The sequence below is a fragment of the Geotrypetes seraphini genome, chromosome 5 (genome assembly GCF_902459505.1).
Source record: "Geotrypetes seraphini chromosome 5, aGeoSer1.1, whole genome shotgun sequence".
NCBI lineage: Eukaryota > Metazoa > Chordata > Amphibia > Gymnophiona > Dermophiidae > Geotrypetes > Geotrypetes seraphini.
In genome coordinates, this window is record NC_047088.1 from 102,418,877 (window position 1) to 102,442,183 (window position 23,307).

The following is a 23,307-nucleotide window of genomic DNA, read 5'->3' on the forward strand; positions in this document are numbered from 1 at the left end:
CAGTTAGATTGTAGCGAAGGAATGTCATCATTTAGGATATATATGGATGTGTAACTGGTAAAATGCTGGAATTTGTTACTAGCAAGGCCAGCTTTTGGCTTCTGTAATAATTATCATGATACAACCAACCTTATGATAAATCATTTCCGATAAGGAATAAATAATAATTTGCTTTTGGAAAACATTTGCATCATTTCATTATTCTGGTGCATTTTTACACACCTAGAGCGAAAGATAGCAGCTTAATTGACAACTGCTGCTTAAAGAGTGTGCTTGTGTCCAATTACCCTGCTTACATGGCGCCTAGAAATGGCATCCTGGTGCCTGGGATTTCATACTCCAAGAGATTTTTTTTTTTTCCTTCTGCAGCGCCAACCCAAACTTCTCTCTGTCCTGCATGGTAATTTGTCTCTGCATATACTTGAGCCATGTATAATGAGACCATACATCCCGTTTTGAATGGGACCGTCCTGTTTTTAGATCCCCTGTCCCATTGTCCCACTGGAACTTCTCTCTTTTGCAATAGGGTCATTGCGGTGATTGACCTGTACCACAAGTCACATAACTTGACCTGTGCTTCACTAATTTGGGGACCAGGCATTCTGACCCAGAAATTTTAACTGAAGCCTGTTGCAGTTGTCATTTGATCAACTGGGTAAACAGCCTTCATCTACCAGTGTCAATGTATCATATCCCCAGTGAGAATGTGTACTGGGGAGTTAACTTTGCCCTCTAAAGCAGTGTTCTTCAACCGCCGGTCCGCTATTTCTGGGCAAGAATCCAAGGATCAAACCGGTACTTAGGTTCCAACTACTGAAGTCTCCGTCAAAGCTCACTCTCCCCAGCCTATCCTCAACCAAAAGGCCATATACAGACACAGACCATGCAAGTCTGCCCAGTACTGGCCTTAGTTCATTAATATTTACTATTATTTGTTATTCTAGATCCTCTGTGTTCATCCCAATCTTTTTTGAACTCTGTCACCGTTTTCCTCTCCCCCACTTCTATCGGGAGTGCATTCCAGGCATCCACCACCCTCTCTGTAAAGAAAAAATTCCTTAAATTGCTCTTGAGTCTACCACCCCTCAACCTCAAATTATGTCCTCTGGTTTTACCATTTTCCTTTCTCTGGAACAGATTTTATTCTATGTTAATACCTTTCAAGTATTTGAACGTCTGAATCAAATCTCTTTGAAAAGAAAAGTTTTAAGATTGGTTTTGAAATTGTTTAAATCAGTTTCTTGCCGAAGTGTTAGGGGGAAGGGCATTCCAAAGTGTGGGCGCAACTACTGAGTAAATATTTTATCACGTTGTATCATAAAATAGCTGTCTAATTGAGGGAATATTCAAGAGATGTTGATTAGAGGATCTCAGTGACCTTGAGGATTCATAAGGGATTAAAAGCCTGTCAATGAACATGGGAGAGTGATTGAGTTGAACTTTGAACACTAGTAAGAGAGTTTTAAACGAGATTCTGTGTGTGATAGGCAACCAATAGGCTTTTTTAAGAAGAGGAGAGACATGGTAAAAAAATTTTAGCCTTGAGGAAGATTTTAATAGCAGTATTTTGAATTATCTGTAGTCTCCTGATCTGTTTTTGGGTGGTTCCTTGATAGAGGGAATTGCAGTAGTCTAAACTGGAAATGATCAAGGAATGAATTAGAATATTGAGAGCTTTTGGGTCTAGAAGGGTTGAAATAGAGCAGATCATCTTTAATTTGAAGAAACATTTTTGCACTATGAAGCTAATTTGAGCTTTAAAAGAGAGAGAATTATCAAGAATTACTCCTAGAAGTTTTATGATCTGTACCAATTGGATTGGGTTTCATTTTCTTTAGTTGGAAAGAGCGTGGCCTTTGTTTTAGCAATACTGAGGGCAAGTAAATTTTGAGATAATCAGTTATTAATGAGAGTAAGTTTATGGTTGATTTCCTGAATTTGTGCAGAATTGTCTAGTTGAATGGGATGAATGAGCTGAATATCATCCGCGTACGCAAAGATAGTAAAGCCAATAGATTGAGCAATAGCAATAGCATTAAGACCATCTTTATTGCCTCTAATCTGCCCCACCAAGACAAATACAATGGGGACCAACATACTGAAAGTGCATCAACCAAAGTAAGTAACAGCATTTATTTCACCAGCCCCGCACTAAAAAACTCTAGCGCTGTTTAGTACATGGAGCCCTTTGTTTTTTATGCTAAGTGTGAGATTCATAGGATTTACCGTAGATCCTGAGCCCCACTGGCCCACACCATTAGTAGGCAAAGCAATTATATTGCTCTGATTTAGGAAAGAGAAGGCCATTTCACATGTACTGTATATCTTAGAAAATCATAGCAAAACAAAACAAGAAAACAACATAAACAAAAGTTTCTTACCCATCTCGGTTGCTCCATGATCCAGGCCTGTGAAGGCAAAAGGAAAGGATAGTGACATGCACTTACTTAGCTGAATCATGCTAACCATACTCTAAGGGAATATTCAGTGGCACTTAACCAGCTAGCACTATTGAATATTTCCTCTGTCATGTCATTATGCAGGTAGTACTAGCAGTGACGTAGCGAGGGTAGGAGGCACCCAGGGTGGTGGTGTCCCCCATGCCCTATTCTCCACCCCACACTCCTTCTAAGCCCCCTGCCCTTTCTGAGCCCCCCACACCACACTCATGCTCCCCCTCCCCCTCTTTAAATCTTCGCCAGCGGGAGCAGCTTCTCTAGCCTGCGGCTCGCACCAGCATTGGCTTTCCCTCTGACATCACTTCCTGTCCTTGCAACCTGGAAGTCATTTCAGAGAGGAAGCAGGCCGGGGTGAGCAGCAGGCCGGAAAAGTTGCTCATGCTGGTGAAGATTTAAAGAAGTATAAGGAGGAGGGATGGAGAATGTGGCGTGGGGGGGCAGAGAGGTGCCAGCACCCTCACCAAGATGGCACCCAGAGTGTTCCCCCCACACCCCCCCTTACTACGCCACTGAGTACTAGGGTAGTCCTGGAGCAAAGTTAGGAAAATGCTAGCCCATATCTAGGAACTGGCAATAATCAACTGGTGTATAAAAATATTTTTAAGTTTATAAAATTTTAAAAGAGAGCATCAGAGATTAATAGAATGAATCCAGGTCAGAAGGACTTTCTTTGGGAATACTCATTTAGTATGTCCAGGCCTACAATTCCTTAGAAGGGTCTGGATATACCAAGTTACAGTATAGTAGAAAGTTATAGAAGTATATAGAAGTATAGAAAGTTATAGGAAGATACTTTTAAAACCAATAGGAGGACATATTTTTTACTCAGATAACACTGGCCAACACTCTTTTGGTGCCTCAAATGTTAGACCTGTTTCTGGGTACGCAGCGCTGTACAGAGTCACAAAGGAGACAGTCCCAATTTGTCTCTCTTGGCTGTTTAGATTGTAAGCTCTTTCGAGCAGGGACTGTTTTCTTCTTCTTTGACTCTTTGCAGCGCTGCATGCATCTGATAGCGCTATAGAAATGGAAAATCTACTGTCTAGGGTTATGGATTGAAGCTACATCAAAAAGGTGGGTTTTCAGTCTGCTTTTAAACAAGGAAAGGTAAAAGGCGTGGCAAATAAACTCAGATAGTTTATTCCAAGCATAAGGGGCAGCTAGATGAAAGGAATGACGTCTAGAATTGGCAGTGGAGGAGAAGGGTACAGCTAAGAGTTGCTGATCTGAGGAATGGAGTTTTCTGGGAGATATTTAAGGAGATCGAAGAGAGGAGAGATACTGAGGGGCAGTAGAATGAACACACTTATAGGTAAGGTTAGTACTCATATTAGGAGTTTGAACTGTATACAAAGGTGGATAGGGAGCCAGTGAAGTGATTTAAAGAGAGGGGTAACATGAGTGTAGCGAGATTGGTGAAGATGAGTCGTGCAGCAGAGTTTTGAACAGTGGGAGACCAGTTAGAAGTAGATTGCAGTAATCTAAGCGTGAGGTTAAGACAGCGTCTCTCAAACGTTCTTGAGCTGGGGCACACTAAAGGTAGTGGCCACGGCTTGAGGCATCTGGAAGTGCGTGGACGTATCCGTCATGACATCATCATGTTGACGTTCGCGTATGCGCAGAGGCCCTCCAGACAAGCCCTGAGATGCCATTATAGGGTGCCAGCAGAGAAGAAGGCCGGAGAGAAGGAGAAGCGCTGATGCCGGCTGAGTGTCTCAACTACTTCAAGCCAAGTATCCCCTAAGTCTAACAAATATCAACTGAGTACCCCCAACCACAGACCTCCCAAGCTCCGCCATAGACCCACCCAAGCTCTGCCCTACATCCCACCCCCTTTACTAATTGTAATGTAATTTTTCCCATTCATTTTTCATTTACACACAATATACATAGCAGATATAAATTCTCAAAACTGACACATTTCAATCACTATATTGAAAATAAAATCATTTTCCCTACCTTTGTTGTCTGGTGACTTTATTTTTCTGTGCTTTTAACTATGTTTCCAGGGCCTTCTTATCCATTGACTGTTTTTCTCTCCGTCTTCACTTTCTGCCCTGCATCCATCTTTAGCGTTAACTTAACATTCAATTTTTCTGCTTTCTTCTGACATCTCTCTCCTACCTTCCCCCCCTCCAGTGTAACATTTCTTTTTCCCTTCCTCCTTTCTGGCCCCTGCAGTCCATCTCCCTTCCCTTCCTCCTTTCTGGCCCTCCTCCCTGTCCATTTTTCCCTCCTTTTCACCAGTCCAACATTTTTTTCTCTCTTCCTCCTGCATGCTTCTTCTCCTCTAGTCCTCCTTCCCTTCCCCAACCAACATCTCTCTCTCTTTCCCTCCATGAGTCCAACTTTTCACTCTCTGCCCTCTCTCCCTTCCCCTGAGTGTGACATAGCTCCTTCCCTTCTTTTTGCCCCCCCCATCCATCTCGCTCTCTCCATGAGTCCAACACTTTCTGTCTCCTGCACGTTTACTATCTCTTTGCCTCTTCCCTCGAGTGACATCCCTCCTTCTCACACCCCAACCCAACATACTCTCTCCCCATGCACCATTTCTCCCTCTCCTCCACCCCATATCCATTTCTCTCTCTCTCTCATCACTCTCACTCCTCCTGCAAAAATTTTCCTTCCTTCCCCCAACTCCACTCACAACTAATATGCTCTCTACCCATCTACCATCTCACCCTCCCCTCTAGTATGTAGCATCTTTCCTTTCCCTCCCCTTCTGCCAGGTCCAGCATCACCTCTTCTCCCTTCCCTTTCCCTGCCCCCTGTCTAGCAGCACATCTCCCTCTCCCCATGTCCAGCAATACCCCTTCTTTCTTCCATCCTCCCCATTCCCCCTGCCCAGCAGTACCTCTTATCACTTTCCCTCCTCCCCTGTCCAGCAATGCGCCTCCTTTCTCTAACTGCAGCTCACTGTGTGCTTTTAACTTCACCACACAGCTGCCACTAGCATTAGTTTAGCCGTGGTTTCATCAGGCAGCCTTGGGACCTTTGCTAGGCTGGCCTACCTCTGACAAAAGAGGAAGTTGAATCATTGAAGTGGGCCAGCCTGATGAAACCGCGGCTAAACTAATGCTAGCGGTAGCTGTGTAGCAAAGTTAAAAGCACACAGTGAGCTGCCGCTGCTGGTCTGAGGGTGGGGAGAGAAGACGAGGAAGGCAGGAATCCTGAGAGATATGCAACGGCAGCAGGAAGTTGCTAGACATGCAGTGCCAGCACCGTACCATGTGTTGAGAACCTCTGGCCCTACAGGATGTGCAAGTCAGCTAGCGCCAGTGCTTCTCTTCCTCCCCAGTATACCGCGGCACACTTCAAATCTCAGGAGGCACACAGTTTGTGATAAGCTGGGTTAAGAGAATGTGGACAAGGGTTTGGGTAGTGTGCTCAGAGAGGAAGGGGTGAATTTTGGTAATGTAGAGATAGAAGTGACAGGCCTTAGCAGTTTGTTGGAAGTGCATAGAAAATGAATGGTTGGAATCGAAGATGACTCCAATGTTGCAGGCAGAGGAGACTGGAACGATGACAGTATTATTTACAGAGATGGAGAATGGAGGGAGAGGAACAGAGGGTTTAGGAGAAAAGAGGAGCAGCTCAGTCTTGGACATATTTAGTTTCAGATGACAGCAGGACAACTAGGTAGCAATGTCAGCCAAACAAGCTGAGACTTTTTCTTGGACTCTAGGTGAAATTTCGAGTGTAGAGAGGTAGATCTGGAAGTCATCAGTATATAGGTAATACTTGAAGCCAAGGGAGGAAGTGTAGAGAGAGAAAAGAAGAGGTCCTAAGACAGAACCCTGGGGCACGCCAACTAGCAGGATAGCAGCAGAGGAGGACCCACCAATGCATACACTAAATGTGCAATGGGAGAGGTAGGAGGCAGGAGAGGACAGATTCATGGAATCCATGCAAGGACAGTATATCAAGAAGTAATCAGTGATTAACAGTGTCATAGGCAGCACACAGGTCAAGAAGGATTAGGATCGAGTAAAGGCCCTTAGATCTGACCAGGAACGGACCACTGCAGACTTTAGTGAGGGCAGTCTCTCTTAAGTGTAAGGGTCGGAAGCCTGATTGTAGAGGATCAAGAGTCTATCAAGATGAAAGGAATTTAAGGCAGCGACGGAGGACAGCACACTTGAGTAGCATGGATATAAATGGAAGAAGGGAGACAGGGTGATAGTTGGATGGGCAGGTGAGGTCTAGCGAGGGGTTTTTGAAGAGCAACTTAACCACCACATGTTGAAGGCATCAGGGACAGTTGAGGGTATGGCAGATGGAAGGTATAACAGTATATGAGATGGGGGTCAAGTAGAGGGGTGGGAATAGAGCCTGAGGGCATGTTGTAGGCTTGGCTGAGAACACAAATTGTGCAGTTTCTTCTTCTGTAATTTCATGGAAGGAAGAAAAGTTGATGGTAGGTGAAGGAGGGTCAAAAGGGTGGGACCAGGCAAGGGAAGGATGTGTGGATGCATCCTGAGTTGTTTGGGTAAAGGAAGAAGGGATAATGTGAGCCTGAATGTCAGGAATGTGGTAGGTGAGAAAGGGGAGAAGGATGTGACTGTGCTGAATTCAAGGGCGATCTTGTGATCCTTGTCATGGAAGTATTCAGCCTTCATGTGAGGAGAGAGAGATGGAGGGGTCAGGGTGGGGGCACTTTGAGGAGGGAGTTCAGCATGGCAAAGAGATGGTGTGGGTTGGAAAAAAAGGAGTTACTTAGTTGGATGTAGTAGTCTTGCTTGACCAGTGTAAGAGCAAAATTAAAAGAAGTCAGTATAAATTTAAAGTGAAGGAAATCATCATGTGTACAAGATTTGAGCTAAAGGAGCAGGAATGTAAGTAGTGAACTAGGAGTGAGCAAAAGTTGAGGTTGGTATACCTGACAGTGCAGGGAACAGGGGGAGCAAAGGTGTCCAGAGTAGAGGAGAGAATGGAATTGTACGACGAGACTTAGACTTAGATAACATAGTGGAGGCAAGAAGAGGTGAAACAGTGGTTGAGAATGTGGAAGGATTAAGGGCTTGAATATTTCAAAACCTATTGGTGGTGATTGAGCATGGCTGAGGAGGAGGGTGATTATATGTGAAGGTTATCAGATGATGATCAGAGATGGGGGAGCAATGAGGTAGAAAGGTTAGCGAGAGAGAGAGCAGTTGGAGAAGAAGACAAGATCAAGGTGGAGCACAGCTGGAGGTCGAATGAAGAGGTTAAGGCAAGAATCTTAGAGGTTTAAGTGACAGAGAGTTTGTCAACATGAATGTTAAAATCCCCAAGAAGGAGTGAGGGAGAAGATGAATCGAGGAAGCCAGAAAGCCAGGAGTCAAATTTGATGAGAAAGGAGGAAGGGGACTTGTTAGGGGAATGATAAATGGCCGCTATTCAGAGAGGTAGAGGATTCAATAGGCAGACAGAGTAGACTTCAAATAAGGAAAGGCTGTGGGATTGAGTTGGGAGAAGTGGTTGGGATCTGCAAGAAGGAGAGAAAAGCCTAACTCCTCCATCTTGACATGTACGGCATTCTGTATAGGAGAAGTGGTAGCCACCGTGAGAGAAAGCAGCAGCTGCAGTTAAGTCCTCAGGGCCAATCCATGTCTCAGTTAGAGCAATCAGGTGGAGGGACTGAGAAATAAAGAGGTCATGAATGTAGGGCAGTTTGTTGGAGGCAGAGTGAGCATTCCATAAGGCACATGAGAAAGGGAGAGAGGAGGACTGAAGGAGAGGAGTAAGTATAAGGTTAGGGCAGTTGCACACGTTGGGAAGCAGATGGTATGGAGGACCAGGGTTGCGATTGACATCCGTAGTGGTGAGCAGAAGAAGAAGTAGGAGAGTGCACCGAAGCAAAGGGGAATAATGACAGCAATGACGAAGACAGGAAGTGCTCAAAGAGAAAGGAGATGGATGAATGGAAGAAAGAGAATATTTGAGCTTGAGAGCGGAGAATAAGGTAAATGACACGATGGATGGTGAAGAAATAGAAAAAGCAGAAAGATACTGAGGACTTGTGGTGTGAAACTGTGACTGAGTTCAAAGAAGCGTGGAATGAACACAGAGCATCTAGAATCAAAAAATAATATTAAAAATTGAACTAAGGCCAGTACTGGACAGACTTGCACGGTCTGTGTCTGTATATGGCCATTTGGTGGAAGATGGGCTGGGGAGGGCTTCAATGGCTGGGAGGGTGTAGATGGGCTGGAGTAGGTTTTAATGGAGATTTCGGCAGTAGGAACCCAAGCACAGTACCGGGTAGAGCTTTGGATTCTTGCCCAGAAAAAGCTAAGAAGAAAAAAAAAAAATTTAAATTGAATCAAGTTGGGCAGACTGGATGGACCATTCGGATCTTTATCTGTCGTCATCTACTATGTTGCTATGAAGAGGGAAAGGAAGTAAAATTGGGGAGAGTGAGAATGAGAAAGTGATTTGGAACCATAAAGAGATGAATAGAGAAAGAAAATAGAAATGTACAAGAAGTAGAATAGGGAGGTGCACGAAGGAGTGTGAACAAGGAACACATTCCTTTGTTGCACGATGCATCACATGCTAGCAGCTTGCGCCACCTAGAAAGGGTTTAGCTTAAAAAGATAGCAGGGCTAGTGAGGTTACCTGAGTGCTTGCTTGGAAGGGGCTAGAGCCAGCCAGCCAGAAGCAGCAGCGGGGGACAGGCTAAAGATAGGCAACAAGAGATGGGGATGGAGAGGTGAATTTGCAGTCCTTCCAGTTACTGGAGGACAGAGGCGGCCATTCAGGGCAGAGGCCCAGTTTGAAAGGGTACAAAACTTACATTGGGAACCCACTAGGGATAGAAAATGTACCTCTGTATAAGGTGTACAGTTAAATGATTGCACCCAAATTTTCCACCCATGTGAATACCTACCCTACAACTGTATGCTAATAGCACATAGACAGAATATGGGTCATTTATGCAAGTATGCATGCATTTATGTATGCATATAAGTAACCCTAATTCTATAACCATACATTTTACTGGTGCTTAAATATGGAAGTACACTTTATGGAGCTGCCCTATCAGTGATAATGTAGAACCATTAAACACAAGTTATATGATTAGGTCTAACGCTAAACATATAAGCACCAGCGTGGCCACTGGACATAGTTAATGGATAGCAACACTGAATATCTGAATAAGATTAAATGCTGAAGCTTATCCTCCTTTTGCACAATTAATTAATTAATTTAATTTGATTTATATCCCATCCTCCCTGAGGAGCCCAGAACGGTTATGGTAACATACATAACAGCAAACAAGACACATAACAATTAACAACAGGAAACAGAAGACTAAGGCAATAGGGTACTGTGAGGTGCGTATAGTTCAAATTGTTCTGGATTAGCAGACACTTGGAGCCTGACCATGCACAGGGAGAGAGTCAGTTGGACATCTATTAAGAATACAGTGATTTGAGAGTAATGGTCTGAATGCTAGCTTTTCCTGAGGAGTCAGATGAAGAGGTAGGTTTTTATTGCTTTCCTAAAGCTCAAAAGTCCATCAAGGGATTTGATGTTAGGAGGCAGCTGATTCCACCACACTGACCCCACCACACTGACCCCATCAGTAGTAAAGACTACTACAGTACTACTAATCATTTCTATAGTGCTACTAGACATAGTCAGAACTCTGCACATCATACAGAGGTATTTTCTCTAGGGAGCACTCGATGAAGTTACAGGGAAATACTGTACTTTTAAAACCAATAAGAGGAATTTTTTTTCACTTAGAAAATAATTAAGTTCTGGAACGCATTGCCAGAGGTTGTAGTAAGAGTGGATAGCGTAGCTGGTTTTAAGAAAGGTTGGGACAATTTCCATAGTCTGTTATTGAGGAAGTCATGGGGGAAATCACTACTTGCCCTGGATCGGTAGCATGGAATATTGCTATTCCTTGGGTTTTGGCCAGGTACTAGTGACCTGGATTGGCCACCGTGAGAACAGGCTACTGGGCTTGATGGGCCATTGGTCTGACCCAGTAAGGCTGTTCTTATGTTCTTATCCCTAGAGGGCTCACAATGTAAGTTCTGTACCTGGGGCAATATAGTAACATAGTAGACTAGTCTTTAAGCCCGTTACATTAACGGGTGCTAGAATATATGTCTGTCTGTCTTTCTTTATTTCTGTCTCTTTCTGCTGCTGTCTTTCTTTCTTTCTGTCTCTCTCCCTGCCCCTGTCTCTTTCTTCTTTTCTTTCTGTCTCCCTCCCTCCCACTATCTGTCTTTCTTTCTATCAGTCTCTCTCCCTGCCCCCTATGCAGCAGCATTTCTCTCCCCCCACCTCCACTTCCCTGTGCAGTAGCCACATCAGCATCCCCTCCCCCACCCCCTCCATTTCCCTGTTCAGCAGCATTTCCCTCCCACCCCACTTCCCTGTGCAGCAAAAAAACATTCTGAACCAAATTCTCCCTGCCAGGCTCTACACCCAACCCCACACTCCTTGCCAAGCTCTGCACCCTGTCCCCCCCTCCCTGCCAGACTCTGTACCCTGTCCCCCCTCCGGTGATCTAATGGTAGGCTGGGACAGGGCATAGGGCAGGCACGCCTAGTGGCTGGCAGGCAGGAAGGCAGGTAGGGCCCTTGGAAAGGCAATCTATTTAACCTGGCAGGAAAGGCGCTTTGTCCATATTACAATAAAGGTGAAAGTAAAGCAGCATAATATATTTTGCAAGCGCAATAATTCTCTTATAGCACCCTGTCACCATATCCTGAAAAAGGCAAAATAATCTGATCTGTCCCTTATCCAATCTCGGCAGTTGATAACGTTTCTAGTACTTATTCCAATCATTATTGTACAAATCAGTCTTCCCCCACAGAGAACAATACAACTTTTCAATAACTGTGACTTCAAACACTTGCTTATACAATTTACGGAGACCCTCCCCCCCAGTCTGTCTTTACTCTCATACACTCTAGCCCTCTGGATACTTGGTGACGCTCCGGCCAACCCCCGGTGAGCACCGTAGTAGCCCGGTTTGGAGGAAGTACTGCAGCGGCATGGAGAGGAAAAACACCGGCACTGGAAGTACTGCAGTGGCATGGAGAGGAAAAACACCGGCATCACCACCAATCACAGCCCAATCCTTCCTTTTCCGTCTGAAAACACGATCACCGGCCGACAGCGCTTAGCCGCACCGTGGGAGAGCCGGGGAAGGAAGGCCGCCGCAGCCTTGCGCCTCCCCCCCAGCTCTGTAAATATATCTTAAGTGTGAGAGAGGGGGCTTAAAAGCTGGGGAGTAGAAAAGAAACGGAGGTGTGGCCGAAAGTATAAGATACTCTCCCTCTACAGATGTGAAGATGGGGGCTGGAAAGCTGTAGCTTTCCCGATGTCCTATTTGCCGGCTCCGGATGACAAAGTTCATTTTTTAGTTCAAAGCCGACACTGCGGCTCCTCTCTCGATCCCCACCTGGTGTTGTTCGAGAGAGGAGCTGCTTTGAGCTAAAAAAATGAACTTTGTCAGGTACTGTAATTGCAAGTGTTCAAGCCCGCTGCGAGAGAGAGATGTGTGGTAAGCGCGCATGCGCACTCCTACCAGCCACAGCCTGACAGATCAGATCTCAGGGAACACGCGGTAGGAGTGCGTATGTGTGCTTAGCATTTTATTATTATAGATGACGGCAGACAAAGACCCGAATGATCCATCCAATCTGCCCAACCTGATTCAATTTAAATTTTTTCTTCTTAGCTATTTCTGGGCAAGAATCCAAAGCTCTACCCGGTACTGTGCTTGGGTTCCTACTGCCGAAATCTCCATTAAAACCTACTCCAGCCCATCTAAACCCTCCCAGCCATTGAAGCCCTCCCCAGCCCATCCTCCACCAAATGGCCATATACAGACACTGACCGTGCAAGTCTGCCCAGAACTGGCCTTAGTTCAATTTTTAATATTATTTTCTGATTCTAGTTCCTCTGTGTTCATCCCACGCTTCTTTGAACTCAGTCACAGTTTTACAATGGAGGTTATTGGACTGGTTCAAGGTCACAAGAAACTGCAGTGGGAATTGAACTGAGTTCACCAGGATCAAAGCCTACTGTGCTAACCATTATGCTATTCCTCCAATCTAAAAATAATGCACTTTTTCACTGTTGATAGTTCTCATGCACAAGTGAGCGCTGAACCTGTGGCTTTTGGGTTAGAATGCAGTCATTTTCCAGGAGGAGATATTCTTCCCTTTAAAGAGGCACATGATGACTCCTTGTTGAGAGCTAAAGAAGGAGGCTCTTTTTGATGGTACCCTAAAAAAACAGATTGGCTGCACACATTAGCATAATAAGGGGGGGGCAGTCTGCCCCAGGCCTGGTCTTTGTAAGAGACACAGGCACCTGTCCTCTCCATTCCCTCCCCACCCCCGGCTTCTTCCTGACCCCCCTGCTGTGCACATGTGCCCCTTCCCGCATTACGAACTTGCTGCCCGCGTTGGTATCACCTCTCTCTGATGTCACTTCCGAGCTTCACACCTAGGAAGTGATGTCAGCAAGTTCGTGCTGTTGCTCGCGCCTGGAAAATTAAAACGGCATGGGGGAAGGGAAGGGAGCATGGGCCGGGAGGATGGGGTTCAGGAAAGAGCGGAGTGGAAAAGAGGGTGGGGGAGAGGCGTCACTCATCCTTGCTACGCTACTGGCTGCACATGATGAGTCTCTGATAATAGCAGGCTGAAAAGAAGAAAAGAGCGCCTCTTCGCCCTTGAAAAGAGAAGACTCAGAGGGGACGTTATCGAAACATTCAAGATAATGAAGGGAATAGTCTTAATAGATAAAGATAAGTTGTTCACCCTCTCCAAGGTAGAGAGAACGAGAGGGCACTCTCTAAAGTTAAAAGGAGATAGAATCCGTACAAACGTAAGGAAGTTCTTCTTCACCCAGAGAAAGGTAGAAAACTGAAATACTCTTCCGGAGGCTGATATAGGGGAAACACCCTCCAGGGATTCAAGACAAAGTTAGACAAGTTCCTGCTAAACCAGAATGTACGCAGGTAAGGCTAGTCTCAGTTAGGGCACTGGTCTTTGACTTAAGGGCCGCCATGGGAGTGGACTACTGGGCACGATGGACCACTGGTCTGACCCAGCAGTGGCAATTCTTATGTTCTTAGTGGAAAGTAATAACAGAGGCAGTTCAAGCTACCATCAGTATTTACAGGTGACTAACAGAAAAGATATTGCAGAACATGGTATTAGTTAATATATGGGGGAAGAGAGGAGAAGCTGAATCAACCCAGAATAAATCATTAATTATGATTTACTTTATGGGTATACTCAACCTTGCCTCATCGCACCTCCCTGTACAGAAACAGCCCTGGAGCCCAGGAACACCCAGGAACAGCCCTGCTGGTAAAACCAGATCAAATAACAGACAAGGAAAAAAAATCATAGTGTAAGTCAGTGGGAAATTAAATTATAGATGCTAGAATGATTAAATTATATGCACTGCATCACAGTGCCCAAGGCCAGTGATGGCAAAAACGAGACTCTTCCTTCCCTCTGTTTGTTTATATTACACAATGGATTCCAAAGTATATTCATTAGTCAAAATTTCTAAGCACTGTCTGTGGTATTTCTGGGTAATGTTCTTGAAGGAGCAAGGGAGTCCAGTCCTGCTTGAATCACAAGTGCATGATACTATGAAAACAGGAATAGAAAAAATAATTATCATTCTTGGCTTGTGTTCCTTATGAATGCAAATTCCATCTGGACACTGCCAGGAAGCTGACACAGAATTAAGCAAGGACACCGTAAAATTAATGCGTATACTGGCTGTAGTAATTTATATTAGGGGCCAGATTCAGTAAATAGTGCCCAAATTAAAGTGCTGTTAAACTCTGCACTAAGGCCCGGATTGAGTAAACAGCACCGTTATCAGTGGCCACCTTAGAAACTGCCGCCAATTGCGTGCCAATCAGGCAATGGTGCTATATGAGGAATCTAGAATCCAGCTATGTGAGAGGAAGGCGCTGGAAAGGTAGGCCAGGGTTTTAAAGTACTATATTTCCAGCACCTACATTTCACGAGAATCAGGCCTATGGAGGTGCCTTATGATGCTTAACACTACTTCCAGAATTAACCACGCCTACAGTGATATTAGGCATTGCAAGGCACCTCCATAGGCGGGATAACGACGGCCTTTATGGAGGTGCCCTACCGCTGCCTAACTTCCAGCGCCATGTTTAAAATTTGGCCATAAGTGCCATAAAAAATTTTTTAACAGCAGTTTATTGTGAGTCTGTTGAAACCTGTTCCACGGTGAAATCCTGGGTGTGCCATGAGATGCCGGCGACGAGGAAAGGCACCGCTGCTGGCATTGGCTGACTACATATAGGGACGTGCCTCTTACAGTAAGAGGCATGTACTGTAGGCAGTCAGCTGGCACCGGCGCCTCTGCTCCTCTATGCACATCTCCTGTTGCAGTGTCCCTCCCCACTGGTGGCTCAGGTCCCCGTCTCGAGAGTCTTTGCACGTACGCAGACATCAACATGATGACATCATGCACGTACGTGCCATCATTGCATCAATGTCTGCGCATAGCCATATGTCCTCTAGCCACAGCACAGGGTTTAGTGTGCCACGGCATCCAGAAATTTGCAAGACACTGGAACAGTGTGTCAGCAGATCCACACATAAATCTTAATTGGTGCCAATTAATTCCAGTAATTTATTGTTAGCACGCCTAATTGACTAATTAGTTTCTATGTGCATCTGGGATCCATACCCAAATTTGAGTGGCCGAATTTTGGTGACATATATAGAATCAGGGGGTAAGTGCATATAACAGATGTTAATCATCTTTGCTTTGTGAATTTTTTTTTTCTTACTATAATGGCTGTTTTAACTAGCCATATGAGAGCAATATTTAGATAAGCAATTATGTGATAGTAAGTGGTATTGAAAATGGTCCTCATAATGCAATTATTTAATGGAAAATACAGGCTGTGGAGGCACATATGCTGTGCCTCTTTAGTGAATGCATCTTTATAAAATAGATTTCCAAAAGCTCCCACATAAACTTACATTTTCTCTAGGACAGGTGTGTCTGTGCATCTATGCACCAGTATGAATAGCTGAATGTTACAGATGTGCTGAAGTAAAAATGGTTTGTTTTCTTTTTAGATTTGGGGAAAATTTTCCCAGTTGGGGGGATTTTTGAGTTTTTGCAGACATTTGTTTTAATAAAACTGTGTAAAATGCATTAGAACTTTTCGATGTGCAATAGGTTTACGTGCCTTGAATTGATTTTGCATGCACTTGATTTGTTAAGGCCTGCTAAAAAAAATGCACATCCATAGTGCGTGTGTGTGTCTTTGTAATATTCGCATAAAGACTGATCCTGCCCCTGCTCTGTTTTTTCTCCATCTTCGGGAATGCCTATAGGTACTGTACATCAGATAAAAGTATGTGCTGTGAATTCTGTGTAATCCCAAGGCAACTGTTCTACACTGTCAAGTTTCTTATAAAATATGCTTGTGGGATAGTTTTATAAAAGTACGCCTATGGAAATTTCTAAAATGAGCCTATTTTATGCCTGTTTGATAAAGGCTCTCTTTAAAGCCCATCCAATAGCTGAAATGAATGAGTGGGAATAAAATCACACTAAGGGGCTCATTTTCAAAACAGAAGAATGTCCAAAAAGTGGCATAAAGGGGCAGATAGACCTTTCTTTTTTGCCAAAACGTCCAAATCACTATTTTCAAAACTCATTTTTCAGACAGTTTTCTATGCAGTTCATATACAGGGTGCTTAAATCACAAGGGGACGTTTTGGGCAGGACTAGGGCAGACTTATGATTTTAATGTTTTTCTGCAACAAATTTGTCCCCGTCCCATTCCTGTAAGCCAGGGGTAGGGAACTCTGGTCCTCAAGAGCTGTATTCCAGTCGGGTTTTCAGGATTTCCTCAATGAATATGAATTGAAAGCAGTGCATGCAAATAGATCTCCTGCATATTCATTGGGGAAATCCTGAAAACCCGACTGGAATACGGCTCTCGAGGACCGGAGTCCCCTACCCCTGCTGTAAGCTCTGCTTTAACCTCACAAGCCTCGAACACTTATGATTTTAAAGTGTTTGAGGCTTGTGCAGATGAGGATGGAGCTTGCAGGCATGAGGCAGTGACAGGACAGGAATATGAGTTCCCGCGGGGACAGGGAAAAATTTGTCCCTGTGTCATTCTCTATCCAGGACCATACCTCACTCTAACTAGTACACTTGTGGTAGAACATGTGAGCTCTCCAAAACCCAACAAAAACCTACTGTACTTACATATAGGTGTCAACTTCAGGCATAAAGGCTATTGTTGTGGTGTACAGTTGGGTACAGTAGGTTTTTGGTGGGATTTGAAGGGCTCCCTATACAATGTAAGGGAATAATGGTGAGATGTGTACCTGGGACTTTTTATGTGAAGTCTATTGCAGTATCCCTTAAGTTGCTCTGGGATGTCTGTGTGGCCAGTCTACTAAGAATGCTGGCTCTCCATACATCCTAAAGGCTTGATTTTGTGCAATTTTCCATAGGACATTTTTTTTTGTGGTCTTAAAAGATAGACTCACTGAGCTCAAAAACATCTAGCAAATAGCCATTTTTCAAAACAAAAAGTTGAATTTTTTCTGGTTTGAAAATGACCATTTTCTCTACTGGATTTTTGGATGTTTTTCCCAAACGTCCAAAATCAAATTAATTTTATTTATTTATTTATTTAAAATTTTTATCAACCGCTTATTCCTATTCCATATTGAAAATGCCCCTCCACATCTATAATATTTTAAACAATAAAAAAAAAAAATAGTTCAGGGAGCCTGTCCCCAGTCGTGTTTGTAGGCTTGGTAAAGAACACAGGAAGCAGAGTTGTGTAATGGCTGAAAGCAGTGTGCAGTTAGGGCTCCTTTTACTAAGGTGCGCTAGCGTTTTTAGTGCATGCACAAGATTAGTGCACGCTATAGCACGTGCTGGCTGAAAAATTACCACCTGCTTAAAAGGAGGCGGTAGCGGCTAGCGCGCGTGGCAATTTAGCACGTGCTATTCTGCATGTTAAGGCCCTAATGCACCTTTGTAAAAGGAGCCCGTGTGTTTAGCGATGCCAGCATACATAGGGTTGCATATCCCATTGGGAAATTAAAAAGGCATGGGAGACTATGCAGGGTCAGAAAATCTATGAAACGGTGGAGAGAGTGAAGGCGACTTGAAAAAACAAAATTTGAGCTGAAGCTGAATATCCCCTGTCACCAGCTATTATATAGTTAGCAGTCCCTGCTAACCAGATAAGCACATTTGAATATTGGCCCCTATGTATATAAGAAATTCTTAGGACTCTGGCGTTTCAAGCAAGAATAATGAATTCATGTTTGAAAGCTCTTATCTCTCCAGCCCTCACTTATCATCAATTCTGGAAAGATCTTAAAACTTATCTATTTAAACAATATAATATTTAATTGATTTTAAAATTATCATGATAAGCGGATTTCTTATTATTTTTATGGCATAATGTTTACAGTTTTCTTATCCATTTTAGTATAAATAATTTGTATTGTACATATTTTACTTTGAATAAGTTAGGGTCGCATTTTGTTAGTCAATATCTTTTATTGAATTGTGCTACTTTCTTTTATAAGACACTAGCTGATCACCCGGCGTTGCCCGGATATAAATTCCCTTCAGGAACATTCACTTGAGGAATAACATCACACAAATTTTCAGTTTCGGCTTCACCACACCACACCACAGCGGCACTTCCTTATATACTGTTGACTGTGACATCATTCTGACTGTGTGACATCATTCCCCAAGCTTCACACCATTGGTCAAAGCAATATCTGTCTTTTTCGATGAGTCTTTACATGTCATCCCCTTCCCACCCCCACAGTATTTTTTCCCAGATAGCAATTGATATGTATACCAAGTTTTGTTGAAACTGTCCATGCGTTTCGGAGTTATGCTGGAACATACATACATACATCCGATTTTATATATATATATAGCTGATGCCCCGGCGTTGCACGGGTATTTAATTATAGCAATAACACTGTAAATGGATTCAAATAAAGATACTTTATAGTGGTGAATGAATGCAAGTCTCACTGGAATTAGCAATCTCTTAAACTGAAAAGGAAGATCTGTTGGAATAAGTGGCATCCAAAAGTTTCAGTATTGATTTAAACAACTCAATATGTGGAAACTCAGGTTGAAAAGAAACTCCATGCAGTTTTTTCCCGGTTCAGAATGGAACCTGTGTGCCTAGTTCAGCATATGTGAGTACTCATGTAATGTAATAACATTATGAACTGGGGTGCATGAAGGAAACAGTTACAAACACAGTTAGAACATACAAACTCTATATGTATGGTGTCCGTGGTAGAATAGAAAAGATGTCTCTAGTGGTTATAGTGTCATATAAAGTGTTTTATAGTTGGAATTACTGTGAGAATGGCAGCTTTTTACATCCTTTCCATTGACATGAATGGGTGAAATAAGATTTTCTGTTTGTAGCTCCGCCCACGTGTGCAGGTGGGCCGCGAGACCCCCAGAACATATCACCCCAGGTAGTGAGGGATCTGCATACCAAGTTTCGTTCAAATCGGTCAAGCCGTTTTTGAATTACAGTGAGAATGGTAGCTTTTTACATTTTTTCCATTGACATGAATGGGTGAAATCAGATGTTCTGTTTGTAGCTCCGCCCACGTGTGCAGGTGGGCCGCGAGACCCCCAGAACATATCACCCCAGGTAGTTGGAATTACTGTGAGAATGGCAGCTTTTTACATTTTTTCCATTGACATGAATGGGTGAAATCTGATTTTCGGTTTGTAGCTCCGCCCACATGTGCAAGTGGGCCGCGAGACCCCCAGAACATATCACCCCAGGTAGTGAGGGATCTGCATACCAAGTTTCGTTCAAATCGGTCAAGCCGTTTTTGCGTGATCGCGGCACATACACACATACATACACACATACATACCTCCGATTTTATATATATAGATAGATTGTTATTTGGATCTGTATTTTAATTACTTTATAGTAATTATAATTACTATTGTGTAAACCGCCAAGAACTGATGGTTTGGCGGTATATAAAAATAAACTATTATTATTATTATTATATGTAGTACTTTATTTAGTTCTTGTGAATATCACAACTCCATTCAAGTTACACCCCTGGAATGCCTAAATGAAAAAGTAGATGCTATGTTGCTATACCTGTGCTACTGTATATTCACGTGTACATCTAAACAAATTTATAATAGCCTTTTCCACATTTAAGACATGCATTACTCATGAAAAAAATGCTTTATAAAATTACCCCTGTAATGCTGGACTTGTATTAAACTGGATTCCAGATGTCAAGGATGATAATGGGATTTGCCCAAGATCACAAAGCCAATGCCAGAGCCAGAGAATGAAAATGAAAGACCAGGAAAATAAAGGAATAGATGTATCATGTCCCCCCACCCCCACAAACACACAAATGTGCACATAGCACATATACCCCAAACTTGGAAATTATAAAGAAAACGTTTGTTATGTTATGTGATGAAGATGTTTTACTAAGATGTATGTGGTATTATGAATGTTAAGTTATTGTTTTAATAATGAATGTACTGATGTAATCCGCTTTGTATAAAGGCCGAATATAAGTAATAGACTATAAACTATGGCCCCCCTTTAATCAAGCCTTGTTAGGGTTGTTTATCACCGACTGCTACAGTAAAATCTCCAGCGCTCATAGGAATTCTATGAGCATTTGAGCTTTTACCACAGTGGCCAGCGATAAAAAACTCTAATGCGGTTTGATAAATGGAGGCCTATATAAACTATAAACTTTTCCCAAGTTTTTACCTATAGAATAAGTTGCAAGACCTGTGTTTTATCATTCTTTTATAATATGAGTGTAGATTTTAGATTACAAGAAAAAAATAGAAAGAAAATATCCCTCAGACACAGCTAAGACAGTTCCAGAGCTGTAAATTGTTTCAGGGAAAAAATAGTACTTTTCTCAGACCAGTTTGAAGCAGAGGTTGGATTTTGGGAAAGCAAAATAATGACTCACCTGCTATGAGCAGTAAGAGGTATACCTGAAGCTCCTTCATCCTCCCTGGGTGTGTGTATTCCTGAAACTCACACCTGCATGGTTTATATACACTACTCCCTCTGAGACTCCTACTTGCTGCCGTCATACCTTCCACACATCGTGACTGGCCAATTTTTCATTAGCACAAAGGAAGGATGCTTGATTTCCAACTATTTTCAAAGCCAGCATCACATCTTTTTTTTTTCTGTCGGTTATCTAATGTATCCTAAAGGCATTACAAGCTGGGCTGACTGAACATTTGCAGTTTACTCATGAGTATGAAGACCTATTGCTCACTTTTCCTCTTTAATTTCCTCCCCTCACCCCCCTTTCCATTTTAAGGCTGTCTCGATCTTCAAATATCATTCTCTGCTGGCTTCATTCACACTCTTCCCTTCATTACAATCCACATTACATTACAGTCTTATTTAAAAAGACATAATTGAGATATACTGTATGTAATTGGGGGACCTTTTACTAAAGCTTAGGCGTGCTAATAGATATTAATGTGCACTAAATGCTGTGTGTCCTATATATACAGAATGTATATATATGTTTAGATATACATTCTGTATATATACTGTATATAATCTAAGATAATAATACCCTTAGCGCACATGTGCACTTCAATTTTTATGGCTCCGTGCATCCGTTGCTCTGTGGTCGGCAGAGAAATGTTGCAGAGTGTGGCACGTGTGCGGCACGTGCACACATTGGGAGCCGACATCAGGGAGAGAAGGAGGCGGCAGCGGTGGCGACCGAACTACGGAGCTAGGGGAGGGAAGGCCACAACTACTGCCGCTCCGTGGTCGCACAGCCCTCTCCTCTGCCTCCACTCTCCCCTCTAGGTGAATTTCCGGGTCGAGGATGAGGATTTGTTGGAGGCTGGTGGCGCTGCCGCAGATGGGGTGGGATGGGATGGGGGGGTGGTCAAAGGAAGGGGAGCGAGGCGCAGGCAGGGAACAGGAGAGAGGGAAGGAACGAGACAGACAAGACAGCGGCCAAGGAGAGAGAGAGAAAATGAGATAGAAAGACAGACAGCGGCCAAAGAGAGAGAGAGACAGAAAGACACACAGGCAGCGGCCAAGGAAAGAGAGAGAGAGAAAGAGAAAGAAAGGCACATAAACAGCGGCCAAGGAAAGAGAGAAAGAAAAAGACAGAAACATACATAGACAGCAGCCAAGGAGAGAAAGAGATAGAAAGACAGACAGACACACAGACAGCGGCCAAGGAGATAGAAAGACAGACAGCGGCCAACGAGAGAGAAAGAGACAGCAAGACAGACAGACACACAGCGGCCAATGAGAGAGACAGAAAGGCACATAAACAGTGGCCAAGGAGAAAGAGAGAGAAAGAGACAGAAACATACACAGACAGCGGCCAAGGAGAGAGAGAGAGAAAGAGAGAGACAGAAAGACAGACACACAGCGGCCAATGAGAGAGAGAAAGAGACAGAAAGGCACATAAACAGCGGCCAAGGAGAAAGAGAGAGAAAAAGACAGAAACATACATAGACAGCAGCCAAGGAGAGAAAGAGATAGAAAGACACACAGACAGTGGCCAAGGAGATAAAGAGATAGACAGCAGCCAATGAGAGAGAGAGAGAAAGAGACAGAAAGGCGCATAAACAGTGGCCAAGGAGAAAGAGCAAGAAAGAGGCAGAAACATACACAGACAGCGGCCAAGGAGAGAGAGAGAGAGAGAAAGAGACAGAAAGACAGACACACAGCGGCCAATGAGAGCGAGAAAGAGACAGAAAGGCACATAAACAGCGGCCAAGGAGAAAGAGAGAGAAAAAGACAGAAACATACATAGACAGCAGCCAAGGAGAGAAAGAGATAGAAAGACACACAGACAGTGGCCAAGGAGATAAAGAGATAGACAGCAGCCAATGAGAGAGAGAGAGAAAGAGACAGAAAGGCGCATAAACAGTGGCCAAGGAGAAAGAGCAAGAAAGAGGCAGAAACATACACAGACAGCGGCCAAGGAGAGAGAGAGAAAGAGACAGAAAGACAGACACACAGCGGCCAATGAGAGCGAGAAAGAGACAGAAAGGCACATAAACAGCGGCCAAGGAGAAAGAGAGAGAAAGAGACAGAAACATACACAGAGAGCGGCCAAGGAGAGAGAGAGAGGGAAAGAAAGAGACAGACAGACACACAGCTGCCAACGAGAAAGAGAGAAAGAGACAGAAAGACAGACAGACACATAGACAGCGGCCAAGGAGAGAGACAGACAGACAGCGACCAAGGAGAGAGAGAGAGACAGAAAGACAGACAGACACACAGAAAGACAGACAGTGGCCAAGGAGAGAGGGAGAGACAGAAAGACAGGCAGACAGAAGCCAAGGAGAGAGAGAGAGAAAGAGTCAGAAAGACAGACACACATAGAGAGTGACAGAGGGAGACACACAGAAAGACAGCGGCCAAGGAGAGAGGGAAAGAAAGAAAGACAGGCAGACAGCGGCCAAGGAGAGAGACAGAAAGACACACAGACAGTGGTCAAGGAGAGACACAGAAAGAAAGAAAGACAGACAGACAGCAGCCAAAGAGAGAGAGAGACAGACAGAAAGAAAGGCAGCGGCCAATGAGAGAGACAGACAAAGAAAGACAGACAGACACATCTATTCTAGCACCCGTTAATGTAACGGGCTTAAAGACTAGTGTATATATATATATATATATATATATATATATATATATATATATATATATATATACTAATGTTTGTTAGGGTCCCTTAATGTATTGAAAACATTATTTGTGTCTTTCCTTGTGGTGACAAAAAATAATTATCATCAT

General features: G+C 43.5%; 1 protein-coding gene across 1 annotated transcript in view; it reads right to left on the minus strand.

The window, feature by feature from the left end:
* Nucleotides 1-20,525, minus strand: part of LOC117360523 (serine protease 53-like) — a 70,499-nt gene extending 49,974 nt beyond the window's left edge. Inside the window, exons 1-2 of the mRNA XM_033944401.1 lie at nucleotides 20,486-20,525; nucleotides 2,382-2,408 (exon numbers count right to left, since the gene is read on the minus strand). Of these exons, the coding sequence (XP_033800292.1) occupies nucleotides 2,382-2,408; nucleotides 20,486-20,525 (67 nt within the window). The remainder of the gene's footprint in view (nucleotides 1-2,381; nucleotides 2,409-20,485) is intronic.
* Nucleotides 20,526-23,307: the final 2,782 nt, after the last annotated feature.